The sequence below is a fragment of the Sciurus carolinensis genome, chromosome 11 (assembly GCF_902686445.1).
Source record: "Sciurus carolinensis chromosome 11, mSciCar1.2, whole genome shotgun sequence".
Lineage (NCBI taxonomy): Eukaryota > Metazoa > Chordata > Mammalia > Rodentia > Sciuridae > Sciurus > Sciurus carolinensis.
Window position 1 is genome coordinate 56,894,129 of NC_062223.1, and position 15,418 is coordinate 56,909,546.

The following is a 15,418-nucleotide window of genomic DNA, read 5'->3' on the forward strand; positions in this document are numbered from 1 at the left end:
ATGCAAAGTCCTATCAGAGCACAAAGGAGCCCTAGGGGCAGGTGTATCATAACAGGACTCCCAGCCTTGTCTATCATCTAAGAGGGTTCTCAGGGTGACCCCAGCAGACAGACTTACAGAGAGTTGGAGTGAGAATTCCTCAGTAGAGGAGTGGAGCCCGTGGATCCGTTATGGGGCAACTTTGGTGAGGAAGGCAAAGAAGAATCTGTCATCTCCTCAATGTCCGAGTGAGAGGACGCCGACTTGGGGGACTTCTTCTTCCCGAACGCTTGCTTGAAGGAGCTGCGTAACTGAACACACAAGACTGTCAGCTTTTCGGGAGTCACAACCCATGCTCAGGCCTTGGCTAAACAGAATCATGCATACAAAAGAATATTTCATTCTCCCACTTCTTCCCCCACCGATGAAAAAGGCTCCCCACAGCTCTCTGGAATCAGTGCATTAAGGGAGAAGAGTTATCTGGTGTTGACAGCTCAGAGGACTGGACCTGTGGCAACATTCCATGCCTACTCTTGGCTCAAGACTAGACACCAACAGCAAGACAGAGCCTGGCTCAGCAGAAGGGTGTGGGCAGGAGGCGGCTGCACAGCAACAAAGCAGGATGCTCAGACATGGAGACGGATGCGGATGAGGTTAGTCATATCAATGGATGGGTTAGCTTGGTATCTGATATTAAAGTTGGTCTTGCTTACCTCATTGACCTGCCAGAGAAAACGCAAGCAAAAACAGGGAGGGGGAAGGAAAAAAGACAATTTTTAACAGAGAAAGCCAGTGACAGGGAAAGCTGTGGACTTTTCAGACACAACATGGCTAATAATAAACACCACACACACAGGAGGTCTCCAGGAGGAATGCGAACCTTCACTGGCACTGGGGCCATCTTCCTCCATCAAGGAAGGAAGGGAAGAGCAGGTTGGGGCCTAACCCATAATCCAGGCTCTTCCAGCTTCTCCCTGTCTGGTTGAAATGGTGGGCCCCACCTTCCTGTGCTTCTTATCAGTCATCTCTCCAGGAATGAATTTGGTGGAAGGAGGAATGTCCTTTTTCCAAGCAAAGGCAGCCTTATGGTGTCACTGGCCCTACATGGTCATGTGGTTCTCTGCTGTATCTGGGAGTTTCTATGATCCTTGCATAAAAGACACAATCGAGTAAGAGGGAACTGTCCATCTCACTCACCACTCAAGAAGTGGAAATTTATTTAAGAAATTCATTAACCACATTGGTAAAGAGGAACTGACATAATTTCCCCCAAACCATGGGGAGGGGCCTGAAACGTCTAACAAGAATGTAAAGAGTTAAATGCAATTCTCTGAAAGCCATGAGTAGCATGTATTTTTCTAAGTCAAAAAAAAAAAAAAAAAAAAGAAAAAAGAAAAAAGGTTCCATTTTGAAGGAAAGTCTTTTAAAAAGTAATTTCCTTTTTTCTTTCTGAAAATACATTCCAGGGTTTTTCTTAGCTATGGAGAAATTTAGAAAATAGGCCATTTGGCAAATTAATGAGGTTTTTCTCCCATCACTGTGTTTTATCTCTAACAAACTGTACATCCAGCTTATGGATAAACCAGATCCCATTGCTTTCTCATTTTCTACTTCTGATGGTATGTCTAGAGAGCAGTCATAGAAACAGATGGACTTGGCATAAAAGCCAACAAACTAAACCCTTGTCTCTACCTCTGGTAAAACACCACATGGAAAAGGAGATTACCAAGATTAGATTTAAACTTTGGGATAAGGTGACAATGCCAATCATTCATCCCCCCTGATATCACCAGTGAAAAAGAGTTGTCTTAATGCAACATAAACAAAATTTGTTTCTTGATTTGAAGAAAATAGGGAACCACTATTTTTCATAGAAAATAATTCCCTTTTGTTATTTTGATAATCTAATAAGATTATATTTATCAATTGCATATTAGAGGTGGCAAGAAGTTAATCCTATGTGTTTAATCATAGCAAATGACTAAAAGCTATTAGTAACTTAGACAAAAAATTAATCAGAGTAATGAAAGGGCCATACTGAGTCGACCTTTTACCTTGCCTCAAAGGCAAGTGATCCATGCCAAAAAGATAAAATCCCCAACTTCTCCATCACTAGACCTCGCCACCCATCCAAGATGACACAAAATGAGCAAGAAGTATATGGAATGAATGAGGACACCAAAGCCACCACGGACACAGGATGCTGTCAGCATTGACAAAAGGGGCCGGCTTCAGATCCCTTTGGGGTGGTCCTGCTCTGAAGACAGCAAATGTTACTCAAGTGCTCTGAAGCCTCTCAGCAGGACTCAAAATTGGATAAGGGGAAGGGGGTGAAATTTCCCCAGGAATGTAAGAAAAACTATTTAAAAAGCACTGTATGGAAAATCAAGTAGCTCATTTGGGTCATGGATATGCGGAGAAACACGGCAGTGGAGACAGACCCATTAGCCGTGCCATCTTGAGGTATAACCCCTGGCTTAGAACCACTCTCCAACTCCTTACGTGGACCTTATAAAACTTTTATGTACAGACCATGGTCAAAATTTTTTCAAAGAGAAGGTTGGTTTGATGCCATTCTAGGCACTATTCAAATAGATTATAGTTAAGAATGTTTACTGATACAGGATCAAAAATATTTTGGAACTAAGAAGAAGCCACTTAGGAGTAACTTTGCTCTCTTACTCTGTGGCCAACATAGAATGAGAAGAAATGACACACATAAAATGAAAGATGAGTACACCACATAAAGTTTCATGAAAGAGAAAAACTACAAGGTGGTGGTGATTTTATAAATGCTGGGGCTTTGTTGTGTACAACACTGACTTTAAGACCTGTTTCCTTGGATCTACTCCCAAAGGCCTATAGTTCTGGAGTCGAGTCAGCCTGGGCTTTATCTGGGGGACACTGGCTCTGTGACACTCTGTTGGTTAGTCCCCAGGAGCCTCTGTGGATGTACACTCACCCAATTCTTTCTTTTCTTTTTCTTCGAGTCACTCTCTATGTTGCTGCCCACGCTAGAGTGGCTGGTGGCACTGTTAATGCTGGAGACGCTGTCAGAGGAATGCTGCCTGCGGATGCGGAGGTCCGCGGGCTGGGAGGTGCCATTTCCTGGAGGGCAAGACAGGGCATGTCAACACCTGCTGACTTGAGCCCAATCTTTGGTCCTGAGCATGGTCCTTGATCTGGATCCTATGTACCCAGGGACTTCCAGGTCCTGAGACATCTCTTCTGTCCCCACTGCTCGGTTCCTTGAGTAGATGGCTGCTATGCCCTCTTTGGTCAATTAAGCAAGTTCTAGCTTTGCACTTTCAAAACAGAAGTCAAAGGAGCCTCAGGGAGAATGTCCCTGATGCCACCTCTTTAAATCCATAGATGGGTTGGGAAATACTGTTTCTAAATTGCAGCAGCAGTCACCTTTGCTGCTAGCTGCCTATTTGTTTATTTATTTTGCAGTATTGGGGATTGAACCCCAGGCCTTACACATGCTAGCAAGTGCTCTACCACGGAGCCATAGTCCCAGACCTGCTCCTTGGCTTGCTGTGCTTCTGCTACACTCACCCTCCTCAGTCCCTTGGAAGTGCCAAGCCCACCTCAGCTCAGGGGCCTTCCACACACCCTCCCTCTGCCAGCAGTTCTCCTTTCCTTCAACTCTTTCTGGCCAGCTCTTGCTAATCCTTCCCTTTCCAACTCTCCTGTCACTTCCTTTAGGGGGCCCAATATCCAAACAAATAGGGATACGGAACATAACAACACTGGCTGCCGGTTATCCTTGAGAGGACAGAACTGTCCCCTAAGCCTTGCCCTTAAAAACACCAGCTTTTACCCAGATGCAGGTTCTAGCCCTACTTCTGTTACCTACTCTCTGACCTCAGGAAGTCACTGCTATCTCTCAAACTCTGTGTCCTCATCAGAAGAATGAGGAAAGGACCATCATGACACTAAGAAGGTCAAATAATAAATTAGAATAACAAAAACACTTAGCACAAGGCTCAGAATAGGGTTTAAATATTCCACAGTTGCTAGCTATCAATATTACTTCCAGCATTATTACTGTATTATTACTGTAGGAGGTAACTCACTTGCATGTCCACTTTTTTTTTTTTAAACCCCAACTAAGATGCAACCAAAACAATTTATCTGGAAAGCTTTCTGGGACAAGTAAAGATGAACCCATTTTAGTTTCTCCCATATCAACATGGAAGCATGAGTGAAGTTAAAGGCTATAAAACACTTTGGCACTCAGCCAGGACAAAGATGTTTTCTTCCTTACTTGAGACACATCAGAGAAGAGGATGAGCTACACTAATAGTCTTCTGAGAGGCCAGAAGGAACCGGATGCAAGGTGCTTGCCCCCCAGAGCCTGCCTGATGGATGCGGAGCTGGATTCCAAGCCATCAGTGCTGTCAAGGGAGGCTGCCGAGGGCAGGCTGGTCACTTCTCTAAATGTTCTTTTTCACTTTACCTTTGCAGTTGAGCTCTGGAGTGTTAATTACTCCATTAATGGCAGCCTGGGCAGCTGCGTTCTGTTTCTTGAGCAGCTCGATGGTTTTTCTTAACTCATTCAGTTCTGAATCCTGAGGACAAGAAAGATATATGGGTTATCCTCAAATTACTCTCTACAGAGCTCGATGGAAGTACAACCCGGCTTCCACAGATCAGGGTGGGAAACGCAGGAGCTCAACAGAACTTTCGTCGCCTACACGAATCTGGATCAATTTTCAGTGACCATTAAAGAACACACAAATGAGTGGAAATGGAATCAGGAGATCTGTCCTTGACATCTTTACCATCACTGATCTAAGATATTTTGACTCAATAGATCTACCTTTGACATGTCCTCTTTTCCTTCCTCTTTTTCTTCCTTTCTCCCTTCCCCTTCCCCTTTCATTTTGGTGATGGAATTCAGGGTTGCTTTACCACTGAGCTACATCCCCAGCCCTTTTTATTTTTTATTTTGAGACAGGGTCTCACTAAGTTGCTGAGGCTGGCCTTGAACTTGTGATCCTCTAGCCTCTGCCTCCCAAGTCTCTGGGACCACAATATGTAGCACTGTGCCTGGTTATTTGATATTTAAATTCTAATATTCAAGAAGTATGTTATAATCTATATAACTATCTGAAATTAAAGAGAATGCTTTTAGGTTTATTTTGAATTCTGAGCAGGGGACAAAAGGCAGCCTGTCTTACCTTCTGCTCAGCTGTCATGGTCAGACTCTGGAGCCTGATGGTCATGTTTCCAAGACTCTGTTCAAAGGCTGCCACGAGGTGGGCCTGGAAGAGAAAGATACAACCTCAGCTAATTTAACCTTGCTGGTCAAGAATGCCCAAGAGGTGCCAGGTCTTCAGGACAAAATTCTTATTGGGGCCACTTGGCCTGACCCCACCTGGGTCTCCAGCCTCCTCCTGTATCCCACTCCCCACCACTCTCTGGGATCAGTTACCCTAACTTTTGCTTGCTCAAAACCCTGTGCTTCTTCCCACTTCAGGCCACTGTGCCTTCTTTACCCCTGCCCAGAATGTTCTTCCTACCCCCTCCTTGCCTAATTTCCATGTGTCTGTCAAAAGGTCTCACTTCACAACTATGACAACTTCAGACTACGTAGTTTCTCTCATATTCACTCTCACAAGCCACTGTCCTTCTTGCCTATGCTTTGTGAAATTTAGTTCAAATACATGTGTTCTTGGTCTGGGATGTAGTTCAGTGGTGCACTTGCCTAGCATGCATGAGATCCTGGGTTCCATCCCCAGTACTGCAAAAAAAAAAACAAATCAAAACAAAAACCATAGGGTCTTGTAGGGCTGCTGTGTGTCTGCATTCTCTACTACTTCACTCCATAGTGTAGGATGATCTTTTGTTCAGTGAGTGCCAAACTCATAGGAAGCATGTGTGGAGAATAAACAAACAAATGGTTGGCATATTTTGCTTGTTATAATCCTAGTTAATAAAAAGTCACTGAAAGGACCATCTGCTACCTCCCTGGAGAAACCTTTACCAGTTTCCCCAGGAGTTATGACTTTCCCACAGGCTCCCCTGCACTTCCATATGCTTCTGTTAGAACACAAGATCAGCTGCACTATGACTTTACATACCACTAGGACATTTTTAAAAATGTGGCCAATTATAATTAAAACATGCATCCAATTTTCAAAGATGATATAATATGGGATTGGGGGGGAACCCATGGATCTTGGAGATGAGAAATGTAGCATTTTCCTGCATGTCCCCTTCTCTGCAACTTCCCCTTTAAGGTTAAGAGGTGACTTTGTGTCTCAATACTAAGCCGCCTGCTGGTGACTCAGATTAGAAAGTAATTGAAAAGCTGGTTGAATGAGGATCCTGTTAACATCATTAAAACCAAGATGAAGAGTCGAATTAAGAATCCATTAGCTCGCCAGGACTGTCCAGCTTCCAAACTCTATTTGTATAAGTGAAATAGTGGCAGTCCGCTGGTTACAGGTGTTTGAACAGCAAACGAGTTGGACTGTCAGACCAGACACTTGATGTGGGTTGATACCAGGTCTGTTTTCTTCTTCCCTGCGTCCCTGCTGGCAGGAAGCTGCCACAAGATAAATGTGTTGCATGAGCAGATAAAGGATTGGAAGAAAAGCACTTAGGTGAAGGTGCTTGGGTGGCCCAGGAAAGGGGAGCAGGATTTAGAGTGAGAGGTCTTTGGTGTTCCTCCTTATACCTTTTGAATACCCATAATGCTGAACAAATTGTCTAATCCTAATGGCCTCGATTTTCTCATCAGTAAATAACATCTACTTTCTTCCCAGGGTTATTTTAAGCCCTGCATGAAACAAGACAGGTGAAAGGGGTCTAAAAACTGTTAAGGAATTGCGAAACGCAGGGATGAACAAGCACTGTGGGGAAAGAGAGAGGTTTGGAAGTGAGGAAGTAAGACAAGAAACTGAGAGGAGATGCATTACCTGGAGCCAGGGGTACAGATGGGGAGTAGACTAACAGGGGTAAGGAGGGATGAGAACAGGGATGAGCAGAAGACACCTGGGAGGAATCTTAGAAGAAGTGAGATTTGATCAGGCTGTGGAATTCTAGAGGAAGAAAGAGATGAGTGATATAAACACAGTGAGGGATGAGGTGGGATTCAAGGGTGAGGTGGTCTCTGAGGAGGGTCACAGCCATCTCAATCTAAGGAGGGACCTGAGAAGTGACTCAGGCTCTGCTGTCTAGACTTCATCAAGCAGGGGTGCTTGGCTATGATCAAACGTTGTCAGGGAGCAGGGTCACTTGGGGCAGAAAGGTCATGTGGAATAGTTTCTCTCTGAATGCACTCTCTCTCTGTGGAAAATGGAGAAGATGTCTCTGCATTTTAAAATAAAGAGACATGCTTTAGTTTGCCCTGGAAAACATGTCAAAACTAAAGACAATTGCTTCAAGACAATCCCATAGTGGACGAGGGCAATGGGTCAGGACACAGATCTATCTCTAAAATGCACCCTTGCACTGCAGAGGAATGAGGAAGCTAAATTTTAATGATTGAATTTCTATTTTTTTTTCCAATTCTGCATTAAATTTCCACCCATGATTCCAGTTGTGGGCATTTGTATTTTATATTAAATTAAAAGCAAAAACAAAACCTTGACCCCACGGAGCTACTGAGAAAAGTGTTTTTGCAAGCTCAGAAAGAAACCACAGGAGCTCTGAGGAGCCACAGGATCTCATTTTGCTGGCCAGCGAAAGGGCTGCCTTTGTGTCCTGAGGGCAACTGTGAAAATATGGGCCAGAGAGACCTTGCGGAGCCTGGTTCAGAGCCACACAACAGCCTCCTCATCAAGCCCCATTCTCACATTCCCAGGGAAAACAAACACAAGTGGTATAAAAACACCCACAGAAGGTGGCTTTGAGTAGTTTGTCCTAGAAAAACAAACACAGCTTGGTCTGTGAGAAGATGGCAGACAATAAAACACGTTAGCACTGCCGGTGGTATGTGGTAAGACTAAATATTTACTTTAAAACAATACTGGTTCAATGGCTTTTATGAGGAACAAAACACACTTTTGGAATAATATAAGGGATCTCATTCTGACTCTACTGGAACAGAGAGCAGAGTTCTTGCAAATGGCTCAATATAAGGCTCCCAGTGGCAATGCAAGGTCACTGGGGGAAATTTACCCAAGTTCATGAACAAGCAAATTGATTGCTACTTGGTGATTCATAAAGGGCAGCAATTGACAGCTGTCATTCTTAACTAGGACAGTAGCTCAGATTCACGTGGGAGGGAACTGTCGTCAATCCTCACGTGTTTGGATTACACCCAGGAGACTAGTTCACTGAGTCTGGAGGCAGTTCTGGGTTTGGATGCACACATTTGGTTACCAAGAAGAAGAATCTATCCATACGTTGTTGCTGCTGCTACCTTTTGAAAAGGATCTAGGTCTCAGAACTCAGTACTCACATCAGTGCTTGATGTCCTTTTGATAGTGTTACTGATGGTAGAAGAGGTTAAGAAAAGAAAGGATCACAGGACATACAGTGGCCACTGTGTTAGGGTTTTGAAAAAATTAAAGATTTCCAGAAAGGGAAGAGAACTTGGGAGACTGAATAATAATGAAGGCAGTTACCAATTATTGAGCTTATAATTAAGGTCAAGCCCTGTCCTACGTACTTCATGTGCAGACTTTAAAGAGAAACGGTTTCCTTGAGTAGATTCAGGCTAAGCTGGGAATCACCAGGGCAAAACCTCCAGGTAAATGATTACTTTGGAGTATTGACTCAGTGTTCCAATCAAAGGGAGACAAACTTTGAAGTCACTTTCCATTTTTACAGTGTATTGCAGGGTCATGCAGGGTGTTTTCTCATAGGCTTCAAACACATTGACCTGTGGTCTCAGGCTGGGCTTGGCACTCTTGGGCAGGAATCCTTGTCTCAGAGGCATCTTGGCACCTTCCAGAACCTCAGGCTCTGCCTTCTGAGCTTTACCACCACTGGGTCATAGCTCACAGCAGGTTTCATCTATAGACCCTGCTGATGGGGTGGGTGACCTCTACTCTGCCTCAGCCAGGAACCATGCCACAGGCAAGCAGCTTCCTAAACAGCCAGCCACACCTGTCTCACAGCTTGCTTAAAATCCATGGACAGGTCTCTCCTAATGTCAGAAAGAGCCCAAGGCCTCAGCCTAACAGCTGGGCCTCACACTCACATCTGTGCCTTACCTTTCTTCACACCTTCCTCTTTCCACTAAGCTTTAGATTCTAATTATACCAAGCAACTTGCAGCTCAAAATGCACCATGAACTTTCCCCTTGGCCTTTCTTGGCACAGATTACTCTCTTTAGTTAGAATGCTGTCCTCCCTGTGAACCCTCTCCTACATGACATCCATCAGATGTCACCTCCTCTGGGAAGTCTTTTCTGACTCCCTCCTAACTCCCACCAAGACTGAGTGTGGTGCTCTTCCTATACATTCCCCAGCCTCCTCCCCTTATCTCTACCATAATAGTTACCATGCCAAAGGCCAGTTGTTTGTTTTGTCTCTCTGCTCTACCAGAGACTGAATGCTAAGATGACAGTACTGTGCTTGCTTTGCTGTTGAACTCACAGTGCCCAGGGCACAGCTGGCACGCAAAACAGTTGTTGAATCGAATGCTGGTTGGCAATGTCTCCTGAACACGTAATCATGCATGTCATAATTACAGAGCAGCTTGGCTGTTTATTGTGGAGCCCTGAATTTCTATTTTTTTTTTTTTACCCCTTTCTTTCTTTTTCCATTCCCCCACACCTTTGAGAATGAAGTTTTCAGAAAGGGGAAGAAAAGGGAAACTGGCATTTTAATGTGCACTTTATGTACTGTCGGTACTGATCCCATGACAGCATGAACAGGTAAGGGGGACTACCCCGACCACACAGAAGAGCAGAGTCAGGCTCAGGTGGGAAGGAACTTGCCCAAAGTCACACAGTCAGTTTGTGTGAAAGCTGACAGTCACATCCATGATGCTTAAGTCAGTGTGTCCTTTATGACATGGTGCTACTTCTATAGTATTCAGAGATGGGGGCCTTGAGGCTTGGAAGGCAGCAATGGTTGCCTCCCATTCCACCCAACCCAGTAGCTTCCTCCCTAAGATGTACTCACATTGGCTGTCAGTTGGGTGGTCAATGCTGAAACCTTCTCCTGGGAGGCATCCAGTTCCCGCCGTAGTTTGCGAATCTAAAGATGACAAGGCACAGAGTTACCTGCTTTGGGGAGTCCATTTCCAGGCTCAGCTGGGTGAAATAATTGATAAAAGTGAAAGAGGAGATCCAACCAGCAACAGTTCCTTACCTCTGACTGGCATTTTTCTTCTGGCTGCAAATAAATCACAAGGGAAATTAGACCAATGGAGAAGCAAAGAACAGTGCACTCCAGCCTATGGGGAGCACCAAATTTGGATACTTGAAAAAGTCTAGAAGATTTATTTTCTTTTCTAGTATATTTCTCTGGGTGAGACAATTCAATTAAGTTGATCCACCAGAAAAGTCAAATACAAACAGAATATTATTTTAAGAAATAAGGAAGAATTAGAATAATCTTCCAACTAATTATGAGGAGCCACCCTGCATGTGGAGATGTGCTAAAGTAAGGTACTTGGGAAAAGGTATGTGTGAAAAGAACATGAGCCAGTGTTGGTGAGTAAAAACATAGGATACTAAATTTAAATAATTTTTAAAGTCTAAACATGTCCCATGCAATATTGGGGACATACTTACGTTAAAAACTTATTTGTTGTTGATCTGAACTTCAAATTTAATTGGATATTCTGTATTTTATCTGACAAGCCCATCTAGGGGGCAAGGGTTGATTCTGTCCCTATTTTCTCCCTCATCTTACTTCCCTGGGGTACTACAGCAGGAGCCGAGTGGGCCAGAAAGGCCTCAGAGTAAAGGGTTGGGAATTCCTGTTCAGCCAGCCTGGTGACTCCCTGCTTGTGAGGATACCGTGGCCTTCATTTCCTCCGGTGCCACCTCAAGTCCTTTAGTTACCTGCAACCCCAGGGATTAAGGGTGAACCTATGACCCTTCTTACTGGTGAAGGCTTCCATGCTGGCTCTGTCAGTGGTGACACAGGTACTGGCCAGAAGGAAACCACAAGGCTCTCTCCTCCCATGGGGGAACCCACATGGGCTAGAGGAAACTGCTGCAGGAGGAACCTCTCTTGGCCTCTCCTCTGGTTCCCACAGGGGCTCTTAAAGAAGGACCCCACCCCTTTCCTGGAAATGTTGGAAGTATTCCTGCCCTTCTCTCCACCCACCACTCAGGGATGGAGTCAGGGATAGGAGTGAATATCAATCAGGACATTATTTTGTCCTTTGGTCCTCAATGAGCCCTCTAATCTAAGCATACTAGCACTAATCCCAGTATTTTTAGGAATCAGTATTTGGCTTTAGTGGGTACTTCTGATAGTTCAGAGCACAAAAGGGATACATTAGACCCTGCAGACCCACATCCATAAGTGAGAGCAGGTGGGCAGCTGTTTCCTGTCTCATCTCCCTTCACACCAGGCTCCCCAATGCCCTTCTTCCTGATCCTGATAATAATAAGCAGCATTTACTGAATGCTTGCCATATGCCAAAGACTGTTCTAAGCACTTTATTTTCATTATTCATTGATTCCTTATGATAAACCTTTTAAGTTATACTATTTTTTTTTCTTTTTGCATATGAGAAAAGTGAGGCACAGAGAGGTTAAGTGCCCATGGTCACAGCTGGTGAGTGACAGAACTGGGGTGATCCAAGGCAATCTGGTCAGCCTGTGGTCACAATTAGTACATACTCCTTCTCTTGTACTACAGCTACATTCTCAAGGAAATGTTCCAGAACTAAGTCCTCCGACTTCTAAGTCTGATACAAAGAAGAAAATAGTGAGACTGTCACAGTTATCTAACACATGGGAGGCTGCCAGAGGCCTGTTAGCATGCTGAAGCATCCACAGGACCAGTCCTATTTTTATGCTATTCTGTTGACAAGTTTTAACAGCCTTGGCCACTGTCTGCCCCTGTGCCCACCTGTCTCTGGGGCTGGGTCAACAAGTCATGTGCTTTGCATCTTCCCCCTAGCTACTGTTGCTCTTCTATGCATGTGGGAGGCCTGTGTGGAGCTGTGGAGCCCCGTCCATTCTGCAGTTCCCCTGGGAACTTCACTGCTCCTCCTCCCCAACCAAGAAAGCAAGTCTGATGCCACCTGCGGCCTCTCAGAATTTCTCTACTCCAAGGGCTGGCCATGACTCCTCCATGGCCATTATTTAGCATCACGGTGCCTTGTCTTTCATTTGTAATTAAAACTGCAGGTAAATTTCAGACAGATGAGCATACTTGAATATCCAAGAATTATAGAGATTTTGAGGGAAGAAGGTACTATCCTCTAATTAGAGACCGTAAGACTCTTGGCTAGTAAGCAAATTCCTTGGTCGGAGTCTGTGGCGACTGAAGAGACCAAAGATGACACCTTAGCATTTACAGAGGAGCCTAAGCGTTGTTTCTGCATTTCATCACCTCTCAGAGGCTAATAATAGACAAGGGACCACACATCAGAGCTAGGTGGTGGAAGAGTCTAGCCAGACTTGCAATTTTTTCTTGAAACTGGTAGACTGCTCTAGTGTGAAAACATTCAAATGTTAGTCTATTTTTTTTTTTTTAAAGTCTGTAAAAGCAACCTATATTCTCAGAGAAGGCATAAGGATGGTAAATGGGAGATTTTGACTAAGTGAAGGTCAGAGGTTCTGGAGACTCACATGTTTGCCTTGCTCAGATTCCTGACATTGAAGGCAAAACTAAGACCTCCTGAATAATGGTGATCTGTCCAAAGTCAAGCGGAGAATAAGGGAAGACAAGACCTTGGGTTTCTTGCCAGCCAAATAAACTTGAAATTAAAAATTGTTATTAAAGGTCTTTGGTGATTTGTTGAATTAATATCAACTCAGAAAGGTCATTTTCAAATGTTATGTAAATACTGGCTTCATGCAACACACCCAGAACAGCAGCTATAGAAGCCAGGCCTTTTACTGCAAGAGCTTCCAGCAGTTGGCATGACTGGGGTGCCCCAGAAATTACATGTGATGGTTTCCTAGATCTGAATACTCACAGGTGAAGAAGTCATCCTCTTTTCCTTCTCTGAGAGGGGTCTACCTGTCTCTGAATTGACAGGAGCCCCTGAATTTGCCACTGGGGAAACAGAGGCACTGCAACATCTGCTATGATTGCTTTGTACCAACCCCATGGAACTACAGTCCCACATCTCTAGATGCCCTCTGGTGCCTTCAGCTTCCTCTTTTGGCAGCAGGCTCCTTTCTCTCCTAATCCATATCCTCAGGGCTTGGTCCAGTGCCTGGCATATTGATGGTGCCAGTAAATACTGTTGAAGTGAACGTAGGTTCAAAAGCACTAATTTTGGTTACCTATGCCCCAGAGTTTTATTCTACAAGAAAGAACTTTATCTACTAGCTGACAGCTGGAAGACCATCTCTATGCTTTCTTAGTAAAGGTTTAAATAACCTCTCCCATGGTTACTATATATAAAACCTTTAAAGCCAGTACCCAGTGATGAAATTTCAGATGAGATGATTAGTTAAAGAGAGAAGAATTGTGGAACTGGAGGTCTGAGGTAGGTAGGAGCAGAAGCAAGAGTTGCTAGACCCTTCAAATCAGACCACACCAGCAATCATCAAAGTGTTGGTTCGCTAATAAGGAATAATGAGGCCCTGGTCTCTCTCTCACTTGATTCTGGCATGCTGTCTTATTTTCAAGGAGTTACATAGAGTTCATCCTGTTACATAGCCCAGAAACCCAGTATTCTGAATACCTGAATGATTAAAGCATGTGTTTTCATGGAATTAAAAGGCTAACAATTTTTGTTTCCTGTAGGAATTCTAAAAATTAATAATTTTAAGATAAATAGTATATAAAAAGTAAGTTCTACTGAACAAATTCTGTAGTATTGAAAATTCAAATGTGTTTGATTACACTTAGATTATTTTTCAATAGTCGTCTCAGTGACAATAGCTGCCATTCAGGATTGCTTGCCCCGAGCTGTGTGAACAATGTATAATGTATTACACACACTTTCTTATTTCTTTTAAACTGACCTTTTGAACACCTATTAGGTGCTCAGCACTGTCTTCAACACTAGGAATAAAAAAGTCCTTATCTCCCAGGAGTTTTTATTGCAGTGAAACGTAACCTTCAAACCATCCAGTCCTCATTACAACTCTATAAGGTGGGAACTGCTATTCTTTCTACTTAACAGAAAAAGAAACTGAGGCAGACAGAGGATTAATGAACTGTTCAAAGCCTTTCTGTTCCATATCTACCAGCAGGTGGCCAAAGCTTCTCACACCTTCTGACAAAAGCACCATATGAACCAAACAGCCAGTTCCTGATTTGTTGGTTGGTATATTATAATTAATAGCTGCTTGTGAATTTCAAATCTTGTTCCCTAATTATCTGATCCCCTTATAATGGAAATGCTCTCTCCAGGAGCAATGCTTATTGTATTTTATTCTTGACACATTTGATAAAGGAATACAAGCTCTCATGATCACAGCCAACAGCATTGATTTATACTCACCGTTGAATAAATGGACGATGTGCTGGAAACCAAGGAGAGTGAGGAGCCATGAACTATTAAAAGAAAAAAACAAAGTGAATTGCACAGCTGGCTGCTATGGAACCAAAATAGGGAGCGGGAACAGGAAATCAGAATGAGAGGACACTGTCAGGCTCAGCATGGTTTATTCTCACCTCAACCTGGGTTGGTGACAGGTCAGGGTGAAGTAAGAAATAGTTTGCCGAGGTTGGGAAATGGGGCATGCGGGAGCCCTGGGTTCAGTCCCTAGCACAAACAGAATAAAGAGAGAAAAGAATAATATTCACTTGCTGTAGCCGGTAGTAACTTGTAATTCCACTATCCAGAGGCAACCTGCTACTGCTCTGGTATATTTTATTCCACTCTTTTATCCCCCAATTTCCTTTAGAGGTTGAGATTGCATGCACATATATTCTATACCCAGTTAGCATCTTTCATTTGCATATGCAAAAAGATGAAAAGATTAGTTTAAACCTAAGAGGCTGTTGGCCAGTCAATTCATTTTAGATGACCATGTAGCAGAATATTAGGTTAATATTAGAATATTAATATCATCCACTGAAGTGGAGATTCTGTGCTCGATTTCTATTGTGTCTGCAAAGTAACAAGCAAGTAGTGTCCTTTTCTCTGTTTCAGACTAGTGTTTTTTAGAACCTACTTGTATAGCCTTATCACCCCCGCAGCCAGTAGATATTATTTCTCATCTTAAAGCCTGGTCTTCTAGGGAGCCAGGTTCTTATCCTCTTGGTAACTTCTTGACAACTTGTTTCAAAGACAACTATTCTTGCATTCAGACTTCTCAAACCTTTGAACTAGGCTCCTCTGTCCTGACCACGGGTGGGATGCATATACTTTTGTGCTGCATGGT

The 15,418-nt window shown here is 43.6% G+C and overlaps 1 protein-coding gene across 8 annotated transcripts in view; it reads right to left on the minus strand.

Annotated features, from left to right (window-relative positions):
• The window catches only part of Nav2 (neuron navigator 2), a 375,768-nt gene that overhangs the window by 34,640 nt on the left and 325,710 nt on the right, over nt 1-15,418 (minus strand). For 6 of the 8 annotated variants that reach the window (XM_047518211.1, XM_047518214.1, XM_047518210.1 and 3 more), the window contains 8 exons: nt 14,533-14,585; nt 10,257-10,280; nt 10,068-10,142; nt 5,166-5,249; nt 4,442-4,553; nt 2,942-3,087; nt 693-701; nt 118-290 (listed from right to left, as the gene is read on the minus strand). In XM_047518211.1, the coding sequence (XP_047374167.1) occupies nt 118-290; nt 693-701; nt 2,942-3,087; nt 4,442-4,553; nt 5,166-5,249; nt 10,068-10,142; nt 10,257-10,280; nt 14,533-14,585 (676 nt within the window). The remainder of the gene's footprint in view (nt 1-117; nt 291-692; nt 702-2,941; nt 3,088-4,441; nt 4,554-5,165; nt 5,250-10,067; nt 10,143-10,256; nt 10,281-14,532; nt 14,586-15,418) is intronic. The other 2 variants (XM_047518213.1, XM_047518212.1) reach the window with 1 other exon arrangement.